Below are 21552 nucleotides of genomic sequence, written 5' to 3'. Positions count from 1 at the left end.
TGGGGTAGTGAGGCACCATGGATGCCACCATCTTGGTGCAGCCCATGGCTTCCCCTTGCCTGGCCCCTGCCCCTGGCCAGCCGTGCTGCGGGCAGAGAGGGCAGGGGCAGCAGCAGCTTCCCCTTCCAGCACCCCGCAGGAGGTGAGGCGTCAAACAGCGCCGGCGCCGCCTGCGGCAGCCACCACTGCTCACGTGGTGCTGGCCGCCACGAGGCTGATGGCACAAACATGGTGAACGACTCCCCAGCATGGAACCTAGATGAGATCAACTTCTCAGCACTGTGGGATCCTGCAGGAATCTGAATTTGTGCAACTTGTTTGCAATGGTACTTATGAGCAGCAGTTTTTCGTCTAGATAGAGAAGAGGAGGAGGTGAGAACATGTGAGGGAAAAGAACATGGTGACACCAAGGTCAGTGGAGAAGGAGGGGGAGGAGGTGCTCCAGGCACTGGAGCCAAGATTCCTCTGCAAGTGAGGACCATGGTGAAACAGGCTGTTCCCCTGTAATGCTTGAAGTCCACAGGGGATGCAGAGATCCACCATGGGAAAAATGCTCATGCTGGAGTGGGTGGATGCAGAGAAAGCTGTGATCTAGTGGAAGACCTGTCCAGAAAAAAAGGGCCTCTGCTTCCAGAGACAGAGAGCCCTTGCTTCCAAAGTAGAGCAGCCTATCCTTAGAGGACTGCACCCTGTGGGTGAGTGACCCACACCACACCAGTTTTTGGGAAGACTGTTTGCCCATGGGAGGGATCCCACAGCATGGCAGAGGAAAGCCTCCTCTTCCTGAGTGAACAGAAGGTGATCTCCAGTGATGAACTGACCAAATCCCCATGCCCTGCCTCCCTGCACTGTCGCTGGGAAGAAAGGAGGGGGTGAGGGGGGAAAAAGGTGTTTTAAAGGCTTATTTTACTTCTCATTATCCTCCTATGACTTTGATAATAATAAATTTACTTTATACCTTTAAATTTGAACCTGTTTTGCCCTTAGAATGTTTTTCTCCCAATCCTTACCTCAATTCATGAGCTCTTAGTTAATTCTTTTTTTCTCTCTCCTCTGCCAAACTGTAGCAGGAGAGGGTAAGCAAACAACTCTTGTGGATGCCTGGTATTAAGCCAGTGCCAAATCACGACATATAGCAATGTTGTTTCTCAGACTAACTATTTAATACAACTGAAAGCACAGCATTTACAAAAAAAGAAAACCCAGTCATACTTCTACAGTACAGAACTGAACTCTGGAAAGGGGTGCTTCTGAAAGAGAATCAGGAGTCACATCAGATAAGCAAATGAAGTTGTTGACATCATAAACTTCTAGATACAGTGACTGATGTAGTTCTTGTGTGCATATGCATACATAAGTGATCCTTTACCATGGATCTCAAATGCTAAGGTAGAGACACCACAAGTAAAACAAGTAAAACATGTTTTACAGAGAGAGACCTAATTAGCCTCACCTCCTCAGTTTATCAAAAAGAGCACCAAAGATAGCTTTATATAAACACACTAGAAGTTTTGTTGGGAAACTATTCTTGATAAGACAAAAAGCTTTTCAAGAACATTCTGGAAAAGATGTGCTTTAGCCACAATGTGAATATTGCAGTCAATGTATCTCACTGACTATTAATACCAGGACTGCCTTCCAGATCTAGCAAGGTTTATTAGCTTGAGGTCTACTCATGTTCATAATGTGTCCGTAATTTTCAGTGAAGTCTGTCTCAGTAATACAGTCTCAGTGATTCAATCAAAGCTACTGGACACATAGCAGAAGCTACCAGAGTCACTTCTATGATGAGAGGTCATAAAATGGTATCTACACACCCATTCTGCCTCAAGTATTTCTGCCTGATACTCAGAAAGAGCAGGAAAAGAAGGCAGAGCTGGGACGTGAAGTATGATCCTTAATACAGGGGTCAACTATGTAATGGCCTGAAAATCCATACTATCATACATTCTGCTCTTGGCACAATACATGCCATATGAACAATCTGTTCTAAAGTATCTCATAACAAATTAACTTTTGTTATCCTTAAGTATTTTATTACAAGAGAAAAATACACCAGAGTGGGATAGGAAAAGGAAAAAAAGGCAGAGAAGAAAAAAAAAATCTGTCAGTACCATGAGTCCCTATAATGCTATGGTATTTCTCAGCTGAAATATTCTCTGATAAATTTAAGAATCTCACAATGTTGTCAGCACTTTATCCAAAGTGTAACTACAGGCACTTGAGCAAGATCCCCTTAGCAAAGTATTTGAGAGCCTTCTCAATACTCACTGAGAATGCACTAATGCACTTCACAGTCTTTCTTAATGTGATTATTGTGATTAATCTCTGAGAAAGATAACACCTCTTCCATTTTACAGAAAACAAAAGTCTTCACACATGTGCTTTATTAATGATTACACAGGCAAAAAAAATACTAAAGGTATATTGAGAAGTTACATATGTGAGACAAAACAAGCAGTGGAAGGAACCTAATCCAGAAAATGTCATCCCAAAAGCTTGACTAAACTTTTCCTGGATTACATGTAAGCCACTCCCTCTTATGATCCTTGATTAAAGCATATCCCTGAAAAGTGAATGCTTTTATAGTGCAAATGGTATGTCAATCTGCATAAATATTCCTGCCTGTCTGGAATACTGCTTGTATTTCACTTACCTGAAAATGAGGTTGAAATACACAGCAGTTGACAGTACTATAGTGCCCTCTAAGCATAGTTATCATTTCTCCTGTGAAAACTGTATAAACAGCAATAGTACTTCCATATGGAACAAAGGCAAACTCTGGATTACAGCCACAAGAGATGGTAAATTTGAGTCCTTTCCTACTTTCATTACAGACTTTCCCATAGTTTACCTGCAAAATGAAAGATCACATAGATTACATAGTCAGCTATTAAGTAAAACCCCAGGAAATTATATTAAAAGGTCAATTTTACTTCATGTTTAATACTCAATAAAATTAATTTTGGGTTATGTTAATAAATCTTGTGATATTTCAAAGTACAGATGTCTATCAAGATAATTATTTTTATGTTCAATAAAGTTTACTCTTCTTAATATCAATTTGGAACGAAAAGAAGGAACGAAAAGAAGGAACGAAAAGAAAGGCCTAAAAACTAGCAATTCCACACTAAGGAATAGGATTTCAACAGGCTGTTGCATGCCAGATCTGCATCAAGCGCCTAAACCCTCACTGAAATTAGACATGGTTTAGGAATTACCACCTGTTGTGGTTTAGGAATGGTATTTTCAATTCAGTACACTCGCTCTCCTGCCTTGGGTTCAAAACACAATAGGCAGAGATCATGGATTGAGATAAGAACAATTTACTAGAAATAGCATTAAAAAACCAAACAGTAAGAGCAACAATTAGTAACAAAAGGTATTAGTAACAAAAGGTATGAGACAATGAAATTATTTACAAGTTCAACAAAAAAGTACTGGACTGTTTTCTCCCAGGGTAGCTTTGATAGGAAAAATTTCTAAGAGCTTAATGGTGAGGTGTAAGGGAAGCCTTGCAAATTAAAATAGTATAAAAGCACCTTATTAACACCTGTACTAATGTCTCAAACTACAGTTTCATAGTTTCAAGCTGTTGAGAAGTTTTATACAGATAAAAATCTCATAAAAGATTGAAAGTGAGGTTTCCAAACATGTTTGGAAATATTCCAGTTGGCTATATCAGTCTAATTAGGTTCTATCAGACATCAGAAGTATATTTATGAAGTGACAGAGAAATATATTCATGGAAACAGTATAGCCTTCCTCGAAACAAGTTAATTAAAACAAAGCATTACAATTTGAACTATTTTTTCATGAAGAAAATGCATTGTGTTAGAATATTTACACTGTGAACTTCACAAATTTCTTAGCTTATAGTCAAAAGATTTCACAATTGGAATTGTTTTCCTTCTTAACTCTAGGCCTTCAGTTTTAGGTAGGGAGATTTAAGATTAACACAGAGAGCTTTGCTAATATTTTACACAACAGTGACATTGCTAAAAGAAAATCATATGTATGCCTTTTTTCTATGCCTTTTGAAAGATATAGAAAAGAAAGATTTAGGTCAAAAGGGTGGGCTAGTCAGGGAAATAAAAGGACTATGGTGTAAACTTGTAATACTTGTACATGCATTCATTTCTTTGCTGATGTCTTAAAATTATTTTAAACAATACCTCTGGGCAGTGTGTGAAAATACAGTACTCTGGACAATATAACTCTGAACTTTAAAATGCAAAGCAGGGTCAAGCTATTCCACACCAGATTAGAAAACTGTAAAATAGCCTATGAAACAAGTAAATGAACTAACAGGCACAGAAAAACCAAAATCCAGTGATCCAGCTGGTAAGAGGAGAGTGAACAAACTGCATTATCTACTTTGGTGGTGGTGATTTGAAGATGGGAAGATGTTTGTGTATGAGGTGCTGAGAACAAGCTGGCAAATATGGGTAGGATGGAGAGAAATCTTTTTATTTAAATATCTATACAGAATTATTTTTGCTCTTTTCAGAAACTAAGCAGCACAATTAAAAGATTTCTGAGGTATAGCAAAATTTATTTCTTTCCTGATAGCAATGACAGACCATAATTACAGCTGACTAAAATTCCATGGACAGTGACTTACCTAGTTTGTTCATCTTTCAAAATTAACAAAGAAAACTATTTTCTTTACTGAACAGAAAAATAAAACAAGAACCTTCACCACAAAAAAATCCAAAAGCCATTGAAAAGACTGCAATATCAGTAGAGGTTTAGCACAATTCCCACCCCTCATTCCTGCTGCTGTGTCATTCCAACACAAATCTGGAAGAATGGATGAATAGATATTTTTAATACTGTCATGCAACTTCACAGGAGAGATTCCACAAAAACAGATTTGCAAGAAAGCCAGGCAGCCAGTGAAACTCTCAGGTATGGCCAACTGCTCTATGGACAGTACATTGGCAACTAATAGTTTAAAAAACCCCGAAACTTTCTACCAACAGTCACTGTTTATTCAAGTTTTTATTACTGTATGAAATATTTATAGCTATACTCTCAAATTCATGAACTTAGAGTTACCATATTAAATCTTTAAGTAGATTAGGGTTCTTCATACTCTTTTTCTTTACAATGAGTAGAAGAAAAGAAGTCTGAAAGAAAACAATGTTCACCAAATGATCTAGTGATGAAATTAAGCAGCTACATCCTTTATGAAAGTGAAATCCAAGTTCTACTGCCAAGTGCAAAAATTATAAATCTCTTAAAATTAAATGAAAGTAAAAATGCATCTGAAGTGCCTTGAAAACTTACTAAGGTGTTTTCTCCAGTGGAGCTATTCCAGAGTCGCATCCGATCATCTGTACCAACAGTTAGCAGGTGAAGTCCATCATTTGTATAGCATAAACCATTAACTCTCCCATTGTGAGCAGTGTTTGCTGCCAGGGAAAAAGAGCTGTCTCAGGTCTCTAGACAAAAGTTACTACTTTGCATATATTTTTACTTCAATGTGGAGCAGTGGCAGTGCTGTTTGAATGGTAACATTAAGTTAAAAATAATTTAATTTTTTGTTTATAAAAGCATCTGGCCCACTTACAGCCACCAGCAGTGCTCTTCGGGGTGCAGTGCAAGAGCCAGTTCTGTCCAATCTATCATCCAGTTGTTGATGGCCCCAACCCGTCAGCATTCCAGAGGCATTTGGACAACACCCTCAACAACATGCTGTAGCTTTTGGCCAGCTCTGAAGCAGTCAGGGTAAGGTCTCTCTGTACTATACTGCAGTACTTAATTTAGACATACCTTCTAGGTAGAAATACAACTGCTTTTTAAAGATTTTATTAGAAAATAATTATTACCTGCTCTTGGTTTCGTTCATATACATTTCAATATTCAATATAGCCTATACAATTGATATTTGAAAACTAAAAAATCATCTTGAACCTGTCTGACAAATATAAAGTTGAAAAGAAAGATGTTGTGATCGAAAAAGTCAACATATTTTTCAAAGGAATGTATGAAATGGCACTAGTTATCTTTGGAGATACATCAAATTTTGGTTTTCATTAAACAGTATTTCTTCTTTTTTGACCAAGTACTAGCTTTCTTTAGAAAGTTTTCCTCTCAATAATTTTTTCAACTTCAATCAATTTTGTATTTACATAAAGGCTAATCCACAGCATAAATGAATTCTTCCACTCACAAAAAAGATAACAGAATTTTCCATTTTAAAGGAAAGCCATTAAGAATAGATACACTGCTATCATTTAGGCAATCTCTCTAAACAAGGTCCCAAACAACAAAAACTGACTCTATAAAAGTAGTAACTGAACAAAGCTGAATGGCCTCTGTTGTGTACTAAGTAACAACTGGATTATCACTACTCCTATTGCTGGTCTTAGTATTCAAAACATTAATGAAATATAAGAATTACTTTAGTTACATATGAATTACCACCAGTTATATTTTGTATTACCTGCTTCAGAAGATGCTTTGGACTTTTCTCCATTGTACTGATCAAGTGTACTCAGACATCCAGAAGCTCTCCTCACATCCCATAATTTTACTCTACCATCAGCACTAAGAAAAACAGATTTGCTAAAATTAGGGAAACTGAATGCACTACAGTTCAGGAACTGTCTTTGGTCAACACACCTGGCATTCACCTTGGTCCAGCAACTGTTCCGAACCACTCACCATGTGGGCACACTCAAGTCAACAGAATTCCATTAAAAAATTTTAAGGCAGACTTCAGACTTTCATTTTCATGTGTTAATAACTTCAGCTGGTATACTATCAGGACCTAAGAGTGAATCATGATCTGTAACACAATACACTCACCTCTTTGATTACAACGTAACACCCTTGCATACACACATAGCCTGAGAATAAACTTGCTAAATCATCTGTTGCCTAAACTGTAACTACAGACTCCAGCATGGTCTGTAATAGTGGTCTGAGAATGTGGGGTTTTGTTATCACAGATCTATTGTATGACTGGTACAAAAGCTGTCTACAAGCAAACAATTTTTCATCTGCTACAACAAGACAAAAACAACAAAAACCCCACAAACAAACAAACACAAACAAAGCAATCCCTAAACAACACACTGTTAAAACATTTTCCAACTTTGATAAGCCTTTCAGAAGCCTGAGTTCAGAAATCAAAAGTTTGCGAATCTGGTAACTTCACTGAACTGATAAAACTGCCATTCCACTAAACTTATGAAATAGCTGTTCCTCTCTGCAAAAGAAAATAAAACCACGGCATCTAAAAAGTGAGAAGAAAAATGTCACACAATAATCAAAAGCTAACATGTGAAAGTTATAGAATAGCCAAGAGGATTTTTTACATTAAAAACATCTGGACAGAAAACAAAAAAAGCCCAGGAATATCAACATACAATCCATATTCACTGAATTACAGTCACTTGGAAAGTTACATCAGCTAAGCTACCCAAGTTATTCTTTTTGACATAAGTTAAGTGTGATTACCAGAATGGTAATTTGAGCTAATCATGTTTTACTTTATTACAACATGGATTAGCAATGTACACACTAATAAACAGTAAGAAGTGAGTATATCCTTAATATTCTACTATTTTCCTATACCAGTAGTTACAGTTAGTATTTCAAAACTCTGTACAAACTTGCTATAAAATAAGCATGGCTTGTTGACAGCTCTTCAGGTTTTGTTTTTCTAGGGAAAAGCTATAAAATTGTGAACAGGTAAAAGTAAATGAAGAAAATTAACTCCAGAAGTGCATTTGAATTGAAGTAAGTATGCCTAAAGAATGTATAAAATTTTTACTGACCAATATTCCAGCACATGTAACAGTTCAGCAACATCCTTACCTTCCTGTTGCCAAAACATATTCATGACGTGGGGACCAAGCTACTGCCAATACTTCTTGTCTGTGACCTAAGAATGACATGAAAAAGTTTATTATACACACCATTTTGTGTAAATAACTGAAAGTAAAAGCAAATATTTAGTTGTATAGGATTCACCAAGCCAGAATAATAATTCAAACTGTAACATCAATTTAAATTTTTGAAACTATATTATTTTGGGACAGAAGTTATTTCTGTCTCTTCTTCTTCCCTGAATGGGATTGTAGTGAGCAGAAAGTGATACACATAGTATTACATGAGTATAATTTTCAATAATAAAGATGGCTATACCGATGCAAAACACATTACAACTCAGTCACAGCTTTTTGTACAGCACTGGTATTTTCATACATGGAAGGAACTTTCCATTTATTTTTCTTCAAATCCTTTAATAATGTTAAATTTAAACTATACCTATCGTACATACTTACAATTAAAACTTTACTCGTTTTATCCTCTAAGAATTTTGTCCTGAATTTGTGGTATTTTTTTCCCTTAACTATTAAAGTATCAATGAAGCTAGTGAAGGGTGTTGAACACAGGTCCTGCAAGGAAAGCTGAGGGAGCTGAGGGTTTTCAGTCTGGAGAAAAGGAGATTTGAGGGGACCTTACTGCTCTCAAAAACCACCTGAAAAAAGCTGTAGCCAGGTGGGGGGTAAGTCTCCCAGGTAACATACAACAGGAGAGGAAGTGGCCTCAAGTTGCACAATGGAGGTTTTGACTGGCTGTTAGGAAAAATTCCCATACTTTACAAATAAAATTCTGGCAGGAACAGGTTGCCCAGGGCAGTGGTTGAGTCGTTACCCTTGGAGATATGCAAAAGATGTATAGATGTGCCACTTAGACATGTAATTCAGTGGTGGATTTGGCAATGCTGGACTCAACGATCTGAAAGATCTTTTTGTATATATATATATGAATGTACATGTTTTTTGGTTTTGTTTTTTTATACACACACATGCACACACCCACACTTTAAAACTTGGCAAGTTATGTTAAATACGTACAGAAAATGGGAAGGATAAGATGTCCTAAATGGAAAGACTGCAATCATGCTTCACACCATAACAGAAACATATTACTGAAAAATAAACTAAATCATAAAATGCATTTTTGCTAACGCAGTTTAGAGGTGGTGTGAACCACCTTGTTCCTGGTGCATCTTCTAGTAGGTGCTTTCCCATTACCTGAATTAATCAAATCACTGTAATAACCAGAATAAGAAAAACCTCCAAGATACAGGCATTACAGGATACACTTAGAAGGCTCAGAGCAGACAGATTTATTGGGATCCATTAATTAAACTACAGCCATGCATATACCTCCATTTCAGCTGCTAGAGTTAGCCTATGTGAAAATATCTGTACGTATGGTCAAGATTGCTTCAGTTCTGTAAGGAAGATTATCTCTAATTAATAACATATTCTCCTTTCACTTATTCCTCCAATATTGCACTTGAGGTAACAGGCTATTACAGGCTGTGTACAAAGACACAACGGAGCTTGTTCCTGGAAAGCATTAACTCTTGTGTAAAAATTAAGAAGCCCTAACAAAACCTAACAGAATCTTTAGAGAACTGTTTTGGTCACTGCCCTGTCTGGAGCTCTTGGTTCTAGGAACAGAACATGAGATGCTTGTTCATAGAAGTTTAACAGCTTAAGCTCTGCATCACAAAAAAATCACCTAGGCTCCTTTGAGACTTAGCTGACCAGTGAAGAAATAAAGCTGCATTTGCACATTGCTGTGTCTGAGTTAATGTTTCTCTACAGCTGAAGCATGAAGATTTGCTTCATGATTGCCTTCTCGTGAGCATGTGCATATATACTGACACTCCAGAAAGTACACATTAGAAAAGGGCCACCAAAGGCAAATTCTCACTGAGTGACAAAAGTAATGAATTATGGAACAATAAAACCTTACATTTAACTGAACTAGGAAAAGAGAAATGATTTGGTAATATCCTTCTACAGAAAGGTTGTTCTACAGAAATGAGAAACTTCTAAACAAACCCATTTAAACATCTCCATGGGACACTTTCTTAAAAGCAATGAAATTTTCTTTTTGTTTCTTTTCTGGGGGATGGTGGGGAGCTTCTCTTGTTTTACTTGGTTTTCTTTTTTAAAGACCATGTAAAACACAACTTGTTGACCCCATAACCCCCAAATCAATGACTACATTTAACCATAAATAGTAATCAGTATTGATTAGACCATGAAAATGTCCTAACATAAGTAATAACTGCTCATTGATTAATGTGTGTATTCTGCAATTCAGTAGCTCTAGAAAAACACCCAGAAGAACCTCTTGCCACTGTGTAACTTTCACAACCGGCTACAAATAAATTAGTCATGTTACTGACAAAGAATACATTGTATACAGTGTTTCTTTACAGGACTTGTTTTTACTCAAAGTAGTTATTGTTTAACATTTATGTTTCAGACTAAAAAGTACCCTGCAGAATGTGAGAACTGGATCCAGACTTCAAGTCACAGAGCTGTACTTTGGGGCTTTTGGTACCAACTGTAACAAGAGAAACAAAGACAGCTAAAAAACCTCCCAGCATCTGAAAGAACAACAACAAAAAATCTTAGCAATGACAAAAAACAAAAAGAAGAAAAATGCGAGCTGCATAACTGCTCATTCAGAGCAATGTTCTATTAATATGATGCTTTATGCTTAATGCTTCTAATAATAGATTTACAATTTTAGTCCAAACAAATTTACCATGTAACAAACAAAATTTAGAAACTGGAAGTAAACAGGATCATACTTGGGAAACTTAAAAATATCTCCTCAAATATTTTTTTGCTAAACATAGTTAAATTGTATACATGTAAGCAATAAACAGATCTATTTACAAAATTTACTATATTTGGATCTAATAACCTTTAAAAGATAACTTATCTAATGAACGAATCTAATTACAGCTATGAATTTTATCAGTAAGGAGAACTGATTGATGCATTATTTCAGAAGAACAAATATGATACTCTCATTGACATCATCCAACTAATGGACAGTATTTTATTGTACTAGTAAATTTACATCTTATCAAGACTTGATTTATGTAAAAATAAGACAGAGTAGGGGAAAAAACCCAACTGAAATATTACTTGCTTATTATTATAAACCTTATCTATCTCTATATATATCTGTTTCTTAAAAACAGATACATACCTGCTATTAAACAGTGCTTTGTAGCAATTGGAGACATATGATGGCTATAGACTGTTCCCTCAAAATGAAATATATCTGCAGGCTGATAATAAAAATATTAAATTAATTACAAAGCAAATATATTAGCAGAATGTAGATGCTCACCATTATTTTTCAAGTAACAGCTAAAAGTAAGACTAATACAAATATTACTATTTACAAAGTAATGATAACTCTCCTGGTTAGAAGCCAGATAACACAAAGATCACAGAGTAAGCCTGTTTCCAACAGCAGGACAGCACCAGAGCTCAGAGATGACCCAAAAGACAGACCATGAAAACTGTCAAATGAGAAGCATGAATAGAAATTATTACAGTTACTAAAAATTAATAAAGCTAGTAAGTAAACAAAAAGGTTATAATATGGATATAGAGTCAACAGGAAGAAGGCACTTCAGACTAAGTTTAAAGACCCTTTTCATTCACAAATACCACACACTATTTTCAACTCCCAAAAAATTAAAATAGTTCCATATAAAAATATTATCTGCCTCATGACTCTTTAAAACCAATGGAACATATTTACTTTAATAAACTTTAATATTTACTTTAATAAGTACAATTTCTTCCAGGTAAACTGCTTTTTGTGTCTCATTCTAAAATACTGTGTATGAAAAATCTCTTAAAACTGAGTTGTCTGTACTTTCAAAACCACCATTTAGTGGCAGAACAGGTCATTCAATAACTTTTATGTGTACACTGTGTCTTTCAAGAGATGGTCACAAAACTATCTAACTATCTGGAAACTTAATTTTTTACCTTTAGCAACGGCAAACATAGCTTTATATCTTAAAAAAAAAAAAAAGAAAAAGAAAGAAAACCAAACCAAACAAGCTAATTTTTTTCCCTATTATGTCCCTAGAATGACAGACCTCTTTTCAAAAAAATATTTTGCCATGTGTGAAAAAGCAGTCAAATAGTATCAATGTCAATTCCAAATCCTATGAATCAATGTAAATGTTCATAGGGAACAGGACAAACCACAGCCATGAATTCATAGTTCAACACAAGATGCCAGGACTACTGAATCAAAGCAACATAAATTTCTAAATAATCTGTTTACCTTATTAATGTCAGTTACATTGGTTAGCATGGTTTTAATGGTTTCTCTCATTATCTACTGATTTTTAGAAATGGTGTTTACAGTGCTTACAACAGCAGAATTCTGGACCCGCATCCTGTATGCCAAGACCACGAGTCCTTCAAAAGTACTGGTTATTAGATGCTGGTTATTAAAAATAAGTAGCCACTGCCATTAGACTCAACAATCCCCAAGAATGAACAGGAGACTAGACATTGCTGGACAGGTTTACCCAGCAAAAATTCAACTAGCTGTATTCCTGTTCACTGCAAAAGCAGAAAGGAACTGTTCCAAGGGTTCCAGGCTCTCCTACAGTTTAGACATTCAGGTCTTCAGAAAGGGGCAGGTACACAACAAGGTGTACACAAATGTCAGGACCACACCACCCTGCTGCTGCACCCACAGTTCTAACAGGTAGCTGGTTTTCATCTTCAGGATGCATAGTCCTGTTCACCTCTGTGAGAACTTCAGATACACAATAAGTAATGTACACAAAGAACGTTGCAATCTGTAGAAACTCTCTTACTTGTAAAGTGTTTGTATCCCATATTTTCAAGGTTTTATCAAATGAGCTCGATGTAAACATGCCAGTGTCATGAGGATACCACTGGACTGTCTCCACACTGAATTTATGTACATCAGGATGACTCCTAAAATCAAGGAAAATATTCCATCTGGTTAAGAGCTTTGATAATCATCTTGTGGTTGTCTTGGCATTTGATGACAAGTTGAAAACATAAACATTTTTCTTAATTTGTCCTGGGGTTTTCAAGAAGAACTGTATTTTTGTTGGCTTGATTTTCGTTCAACTAATATTCATTACTTTGAAGAGTCTTCATTTCAAGAAACTACAGATCATTACCTTTTCAAAATATGGTAACTGTAGCATATCTCAAGACACTCATAAAGCATAAAAACTGTCTTTTGAAGTATTTAAGTTGCAATGTTTACAAATCTTATGTTAAATGTGATGGCTTAACACTACCAACCATTTATGCTTCTTAGAAATGGAGCCACTGAAAAATACAATCACACATACAATTCAAAAAATTCATTAGTATTAACGAATAATTACAGCTACAAAGTTATTGGTAATTCCTGTCTGACAAAGTCACCAGAGAGCAGTCAGCTAAATTACTGAGAGTCATTTATATTTGCATTCAGAAATCAAAGAGAAAGAACAATAGGAAACTTTCAAGTGAACTATGGATATTTAGAGACTGCAATACAATTAATAATTAACTGTGGCAGAAAGAACAGACAGCAGAGCCAATCTTGACAGCTCCAAGATACAGACTCAACTGACCAGGCTCTGAATAATGTATGTCATTCAAATACCTGGTAGATGACTCATCTGAGCTGGATGCACATGGATCCAGCTTCAGGGCCCCAAAACTAGCTGTTTGCTTACTCTACCCTCTGCAGTGGGATGAGGGAGGGCATACAAATGGTGAAGGTGTGAAAAGTTGTGGATTGAGAAAAAGACATTTTAGTAAGTGAAAGGGAACAAATCAAAACAAACCCTGTGAACCCGGGGAAAAAACAAACAAACAAACAAAACAAACCCCCCACTGAAGGAATGTGCCCCCTGTTGATGGAGTGACAAAACTATCTTTTGTTCCCTCAAAAAGGAAAGATGCCTAGAAATTTCTCTCCTGGATTAGATGAAAAAGCTACCTAATAGGCCTAGGTGACTTCATCTCAAACTTAAGGATAGCTAATTGGACAGAAGCCAAAAAGTCCCACCTGGGCAATTTACTAAAAAAAGAAGTGAACAAAGAAGCTAATCATTATTGTGAGGTGTTTTACCAAGAGCAAGAACCTCTTGCACCTGCCTCGGTTTTTCTCTATTTGTTATTTTGCCTTTTATTAAACCTTTTTGTTTCCAACACTGCAACAGAAGCCATCCTGCTGATTTCTAGGCCTCCAAGGGTAGCTAAGCTATCTTGGGTGTGTTATAGACCTCCAAGAGCTTATGAGACCTGGCTCGAAGAAGCTACTATAACACCCAACCAGTGAAGTGATGCAAAAGTAACCCCTTACCATAGGCTTAGATGGCTGCACATGGCATTTTACGGTATGGAATATCAGTATGTCTCTGGTCAATGTAGGTCAAGTCTTCCAGCTGTTTCCTCATAGCCTACCGTCCACCCTCTATGGGGGCAGTGAGGAATGGTGATAGCCTTGACACTACCAAGCACTGGTCAGCACTCCCTAAAACATCAGTGTGCTATCAAGACTGGTTACAAGTCTGAAGCATACTACTATACAAACTATGACAAAGGAAATTAAATCCATCCCAGCTAAATGCAGTACTTCTGGCAAAACTGCAGCTAGAAAAGGCTCCATGATATTTCATTATGTCAGCTCTTATCTTTGCATTGTTCTATCAAATGTCATGGCCTCCACAAGCAGTAAGTATTGCAGGGGTATCATTATGCAAACAGAGATGCAGATCTTCAATACTGCCACATATAGAAGTGTATGCACTTCTCAGCGTACCTATGCCTGGCCTAAATTTGTCTACAGCAGCACTGCATAACACTACCTTTTAAAGGTAGGAGTGGATCATCACAAAGGAAAATCAACACCTTTCACCTCAGAAGGGGATTAACTTCTCAATAGGCTGCTGACATCTCAATATGCTGAATTCAAAATAACTAAATGCATGACAACAGTCTTACACACTGTTGTAAGCTGTATGTCAAAGTGGATTATGCTGAAGGGAGAAAACCATACATATACTTGCTCTTCTAAACATGAGTGTTGGCATACCTTTAAAATATCCCATCCAACTTGTGATTTGTCTTTGAACAGACCCAAACTCTCGACTGAAAGAGGGCCTTCAACTCAAAAGTGCTGAAGTGCCATTTTTAACTCAGCCTCAGCTGTTTATCGAACTGTCTCCTCACACTTAAAACATTGGTTCCTCCTCAGTCAAGAATACAGGTCAACAGTAAATGTTATTTAACTCAACACAGTCTCTCAAATAAGTTGAACTGTTGATGCAGAATAAAGTTTCCACAATCCAATCAGCTCACTCACTCTCCTGAAAGCCTCTTTTACATGATGGACAGCATGGCTGCATAAACAAACCTCACTTCCTCTAGGCAAACCAGGAAGGATGTGACTGGTATCCTGGGAACAGGATGGGGAGCTCTAAAGAGCAAGACTCTGACTTATTAAGGAACAAAACTAGTCACAATAAATAGTGACTTAAATAAGCTGAAGCATCCTCTATGATCTTCCCTTTTGGCTTTCAGAACTAATCAATGGTTTCAAATGGATATATTACTTCAGTGGGAGGATGTTAATGAAAAAGACCATCAATGATCACAGATGCACTTAGCATAGTCCAAACCAATGTTTCTTTAGCACTTACTTCTATGCAAGCTCAACTATGGATGCACTGATGACAGCTACAATCACAAGGGAAGACAAAGAAACCATTACTCATTGAAATTTGAGAGGTAATTTGGGATAATACAACTGAATTTCAAAGGAATTCCAGCTCTGCTGGTACTTAGTCAATTTTACCTATGATTCCATCAGCAGCACAGCCACACCTTTTGTGTTAACAATAGACAATGCTTCACTATATGATATATACCCAGTCATTGCATTAGGATTAAACCACAACAGAACTATACTCATCCTCTGGAATATAGAGCATGGGTCTGAAAAGACAGAAATAAATGGAAGACTACTGATGCCAACATTGAATGAGGGCAACAAGGATACATTTGTGAACGTAACAATATCAAAACCTAAGTCATTTGTTGTGACACTGAGCAAAATATTTCTCATTTTGAGATTCATCCTAATGAAAACTTGGAAACCGTGTATATTGGTAAAGGACGGGCTTTCTATGACACCCTCTTGTGATTTTGTATTTCTGGACAACATTACTGTAGATACAAGTAATCACTCTCATATTTGTGCTATAACTTTGCCAACATGTAATTTAAGTATGTAATTAAAGTTATTCAGCTCCTATTGTATCCTGTTAAAATATTAGAACCTAATTATACTCTGATTCAAGATTGCAGCCTACTCCCATTGGTATGAACCTCAGGCTGCTAAAGAAATTATAGCATGAAGACCTGAGCTGCTTGTTGAAAACAAATGCAAAAAAATGGACAACAGACTTTGTTTACTGTCCATCATGATGTGGAAGAAACAAATCACATGATGGAGTATGTGAATTAAGTGGTGGGACACCCTTTTTGGATGGTCACTAAAAGCTACCAGAATTCTCACCAGTGCTTCACCCTGTTGTCATGTTGTTGATAGTAACTCTTTTGCTTTTTGTTGTTATAATCATACTGTATGTTAAGATTTGGATATTTATTAAACAATTAGCCTGTTGGCTACCCTCAGTAATACCAGATAACCACACACTAGAAATGTATTAGATGATCTGCACTGTATAAAAGTGTGAAATATTCTCAAATTCTATTTGGATATTGTGAAGTTTGAGTGACTAGTCATGGGTGGATTATGTGGAAAGACGGCTGGGGGTAAAATGGGAGGAAACTGAGAAGCTATATTCACATCCTAACAGAAGTTATAATGATACAGGAATTATAGGGTAAAGTGCAGTTGCTTCTTCTGGATGGAATGTGGTGAGCATGACTGAAAGCTATTCCACAATGATTCCCCATACAAACAGCCTGCAACCTCAATCACCTGCTAAGGGGGATGAAATGGGGGGTGGAGCCAAGACACCAGGGCCAGGCACCATTGAAATCCCTGCAGGGAGGGGTACTTTGTATCTGATAAACCACATATCACCTGTTCCCCGAGGGAGAGAGTAGATGTCTTTCGTTTGAACCAGCAACTGTGGTGAAATAGCTCTCCTTGGATGAAATTGGTTCATTATAATCTAACTGTAATACTAATACAGACCCCCAACCTAAAGTTCAGAATCACAGAATATTCTCAGCTGGCAGACACAAGGATGATCAAGTCCAACTCTTAAGTGAATGGCCCATACAGGAACCAAAACCACAACCCTGGCATTACTAGCACCATGATCTAATCAACTGAGCTAACCTCAAATTACCCACCTCCAGGGTAAGAGCACCCCTCACTGAGCATGTGCTCTGCATTTTATTGACTGTAGCTTTAAGAGCAAAGGGAGAGAATTTTACACCATTTAGTCACAAAGGTACAATACCTCAAGCTCCAAATAAACATAATGAAACAGTACAAAAGTAAGTCAAAAATTGTGAAGTTAGGGAAGATTCCATTGTAACTTTTGGGATCAGCCAACAAGAGAATCTGTCTTCGTCCCCAGAGGAATGCCTGTTAGTAAGAACCCTACTCAATATGCGTTTTATTAGGGATTAAATCTTGTCTGTATATTGGTCTGAACGTGTGTTCACAGTCAGAAACTATCACTGGCAGGCCTCAAACCTTAACCTGTCACAATTTTCTCTCATTAATAAATAATGTTATTCCATAGTTAGAGTGAGTCCTTCATGAACACTAGCACACACTGGCAGTGGGTAATGTACTTGGATAAAGTGGGAAACCCCGCTAAGGGGGTCTCTCTTATGCTGTTGGGGTGTGTCCCTGAACAAGTCAGTTGAACCACCCTCTGATCCAGCAGGACTATTCAGTGAAGGGTCCCTATAAGAGGGTGCTGAGGGGCTGGTTGGACACAAAGGTCTCAGCTTTTCCAGGGCAGTGACAGACTAATCCAACACTAGGGGTTGAGGAAATCTTCCCTTTTCACACAACATTTTATAGTTCTGATTTCATCTGAGCTAATAAAACTTCCTGCTCACTTGGGTTGCTACAAAGCAAAAAAGACACCTTTAAGGAGAGTTAGCCGGAAGCCAGCACTGACAATACTAAGCAAGAGATATTGAGCAACTTTTGAGCTTAGTTTAATGACTTCTGCATTGCTCCTCCACCTCTGACGCATACCCTAGAATGGCTTGTCACTCTGGCACAGTGCTAAGAGTCAACAAATTTTATGCCTCTATTCTTCAGGGAGGTGTGCTGGTTTTGGCTGGAGTAGAATCAATTTTTTTCACAGTGCCTAGCATGGGATACGTTTTGGATTTGTGCTGAACAGAGTTAGTACATAGGGATGCTTTTGTTATTGCTGAGCAGGGCTTACAGAGAGCCAAGGCCTTTTCTGCTTTTCATACTGACATGCTGGTGAGGGGACTGGGAGTGCCTGGGAGGAGCCAGGACAGGTGACCCCAGCTGACCAAAGGGATATTCCAGACCATGTGACATCAAGCTCAGTATATAAAGCTGGGGGCAACAAGGAAAGATGAGGAGACACATTTGGAATAATGGCGTTTGTCTTCCTGAGTAACCATTATGTGTGATGGGGCTCTGCTTTCCTGGAGATGGCTGAAGAAGTGAATTAATTCTTTGGTCTGCTTGTGTTTCAGCTTTTGCTTGCTCTATAAAACTATCTCAACACAGGAGTTTTCTAGATTTTACCCTTCCGATTCTCTCCTTGATCCCACTGGTAGGGGAGTGAGCAAGCACCTATGCAGAACTTGGTTGCTGGCTGGAGTTAAACCATGGCAAGCAAAAAATCTTCAGTACCTGCAGAGCCAGGAAATCAAGCATGACTCAGAGTGAGCTTACTTCTGGAGAGGCATTTCCATGCCCTGTGCAGGAAAATTTAAACCAATGGAACTAATTATCTGGGTACAGTAACTATAAGTGTACAACATTGGACTGTAATCAACTCTGCACAAGAACAATCAATTCTCCCATAATCCACAATGCTGAGGAATGAACTAACAAACCCTTGAGTAGCTCTGCAGGAACCACTTTTGAACTAGCTAAGCTTAGTAATGGCTACATGCCATTCAGCCTAGTTTCACGTCTCAGAATGTACATTATTCCCAGTTCATTCCATATGAAGTAATTTCATCCATTACTCAAAATATCCCAGCCTTTTCTGCCAAAGACAAATAGAAATAATTCTATGGACAATAGGTCACTGTCATTCATTCTTCCTAGACATGTTTTGAGTAGTAGAGACTGCCTTAAAGATAAGCATTATCTGCATATTATCTAGAAACGGTATTGTTTGTTTACACTCAAATGCCAGTTTTTGTCCCAGGTCAGCATGAATCATATGAAACCAGGTAAAGCTCTTTGTGCTGACTCCCAGGAAAAGTTTTATTTTTGTATTTGCAATAGTAGCCCTATATTCCAGACTTGAAACACAGGGTAAATCACAGCCTACCACCAGGAATTACCTCTTTTGCTGTTCTATACTACTGGATCTTCAGGAAGCCCAGTTCAGGTATTAAGAAACAGCTTTAAAGGGCCTTTAGCAGGATATTCTTTAAGCAACTTTGAGACCAGACCTGTGTTCTGCCCTGCAATCTTGGACAACAGGGAAACTTTCACACGACATCAGCACTATATCCCTCAAAGATAGGAGCTAGACAGTCAGAGGAAGGTGCTTCTGCAGTATAAATTCATATATTAAGTCAGAACTCTGAAAAATATTCAAAGTATCTGAAGATATATATAAACAGTAGCTAATTAGTTAGCAAGTATTTAAAACATACTAGGAAGCTTAATGAATACCACAAATAAATAATTGAGGAAAGAAATCTACTAAGATTATTTAAGAATAATAATCATAAGCCTGTTATTTAGAGCAGTGCCACACAAAATCGAATTCTACTAACAAAATTCATGCCTTGAGTGGTAAGAAATAAAAGACCCAGCTATGCAAATTAACACCTACTCAAGAAACAGATAACCAACTAACCATACTCCTAAACAGAATCTTCAAGGATGGATTATTTCTACTGACCTAACTGAAGTTAATGATAGCCTGATTTTAACACAGATTTGATAGCTTTTACATTGTGCCTTCTTAGCATGAATTTCTTTAATTTGCTGCATCTGTTTCAGACTTCATCTCAGTTTTGAAATTCAGAGATGTACAGTCTTAATGTATGTCCTTAACCACAATTTAAAATAATTTTGTGCAAGAAGCCCAGCGATCAGGACTTGTTCTATTAGCTATGTTCTGTTAGCCTTTTTCTTTCCTATGATTCAAGATATTGTTCAGGCCTTTTATTGTTACAAATCTGTTCTGTTCTTGTATAGCTGACTCATGAAGCCTCTGACTCTTAGACCTCAAATAATTTGTAGACTGGGAAAAAATAAGGGGAAAATGCAGCTACCAATCTATTATGAAATAGAATATCTCTTACTGTGAGTCTTAGGTGAAGCTCTAACCTACTAGACAAGCCTTTATCCAAATAAAGGAAAAAACAGCTTTTGCTAGAAGACTTAATGTCTGTAATGGAAAAATTTGTACTGCCTGCAGGGACAGCCTGACAAATCAATAAAGGCTTAGGCTCTGTATAAAGATTGCACACAGCATGGTAGTACCCTGTTCTTTGGAAAAATACATCCCATTTTTTCAGTAGCACACCTGTCTCCATTCGAACATGTTCTTAAGAAATTTTGTACAAATCACTTCTGTACCTGCTGAACACCTGATGAACTAGTAAAGCAGGAAAGAGAGAGAGGGGGAATAAAACAAAGAACTGCAAATAGGTGTTAGATTTTTCTCCAAACAGATGAAAAGGATTATGCAAATAATTGAAATAATTGCATAATAATCCTGCTTAAAAGTGCATTTACTCAAATATATGTATTATATATATTTGAGGAATACAGGGAGTATTTCTACAGCAGTACCAAAACTTCTTTCTCAGTTGCTGGTTGAGAGGCGTCAAATTTCAGAATGAAACATTAAGAAAACTCACAGGTCAGAAATTATGAGTTAGAGGAAGGTCTGGGCTTCTTTTTTTTCCCTGTCTTCTTTTTCTAGAGTTAAAATATGAGGTTAGAATACCCAGGTCCAGGTCTGCCTTCTTTTTGTGGTCTCTACAGCAATGTAAGACTGTCTAACTTTAGTTTCCATGTGAGTACAACCGATATCCTTCATTTTAACTTCTGAAATTGCTATAGATTTGCTCAAACAATACCAGAGTCACTGTATATATATTGGAACTATTAGAGTAGACAAATCAAGAATAAAACAATTAGCTCCTGCTACTAGCCTTCAAAGATTTCTAGCAGTATTTTCTACAGTCTTTTTATCCTAAAAATAAAAAAGCCATTAATTTGCAAGTTTAATTCTAGCCACACAAGAACTACTTGTACTTTTAAAAGACTTTCAGAGTACTTACCTTCCAACTGAAAAAAGCGCCTTACACGTGTAACTTGGCTTCCTGCTCAAGTTTTCAAGGTCATAAAGTACAATAACGCCATCTGATCCACCAGATAACATGCTGAAAGTGTTAATGAAGCACAGAAGTTAAAACACTTATAATTGCAATATGCTCAATATAATGAACGTGTTCAACAAGACAACAA

At 37.2% G+C, this 21552-nt stretch overlaps 1 protein-coding gene across 3 annotated transcripts in view; it reads right to left on the bottom strand.

Moving 5' to 3' along the window:
• The window catches only part of ERCC8 (ERCC excision repair 8, CSA ubiquitin ligase complex subunit), a 45042-nt gene that overhangs the window by 21345 nt on the left and 2145 nt on the right, over positions 1–21552 (bottom strand). For all 3 annotated transcript variants that reach the window (XR_010785329.1, XM_066569634.1, XM_066569635.1), the window contains 8 exons: positions 21366–21467; positions 12692–12815; positions 11047–11128; positions 10321–10389; positions 7831–7897; positions 6452–6555; positions 5293–5417; positions 2657–2854 (listed from right to left, as the gene is read on the bottom strand). Coding sequence is in view for 2 of the 3 variants with exons in the window: in XM_066569634.1 (XP_066425731.1) it covers positions 2657–2854; positions 5293–5417; positions 6452–6555; positions 7831–7897; positions 10321–10389; positions 11047–11128; positions 12692–12815; positions 21366–21467 (871 nt within the window). In the remaining variant the exon portion in view is untranslated. The remainder of the gene's footprint in view (positions 1–2656; positions 2855–5292; positions 5418–6451; positions 6556–7830; positions 7898–10320; positions 10390–11046; positions 11129–12691; positions 12816–21365; positions 21468–21552) is intronic.

This window comes from Molothrus aeneus, chromosome Z (assembly GCF_037042795.1).
Source record: "Molothrus aeneus isolate 106 chromosome Z, BPBGC_Maene_1.0, whole genome shotgun sequence".
NCBI lineage: Eukaryota > Metazoa > Chordata > Aves > Passeriformes > Icteridae > Molothrus > Molothrus aeneus.
The sequence above is the reverse complement of the archived record's forward strand: the minus strand, read 5'-3'. Positions and strand labels throughout refer to the sequence as shown.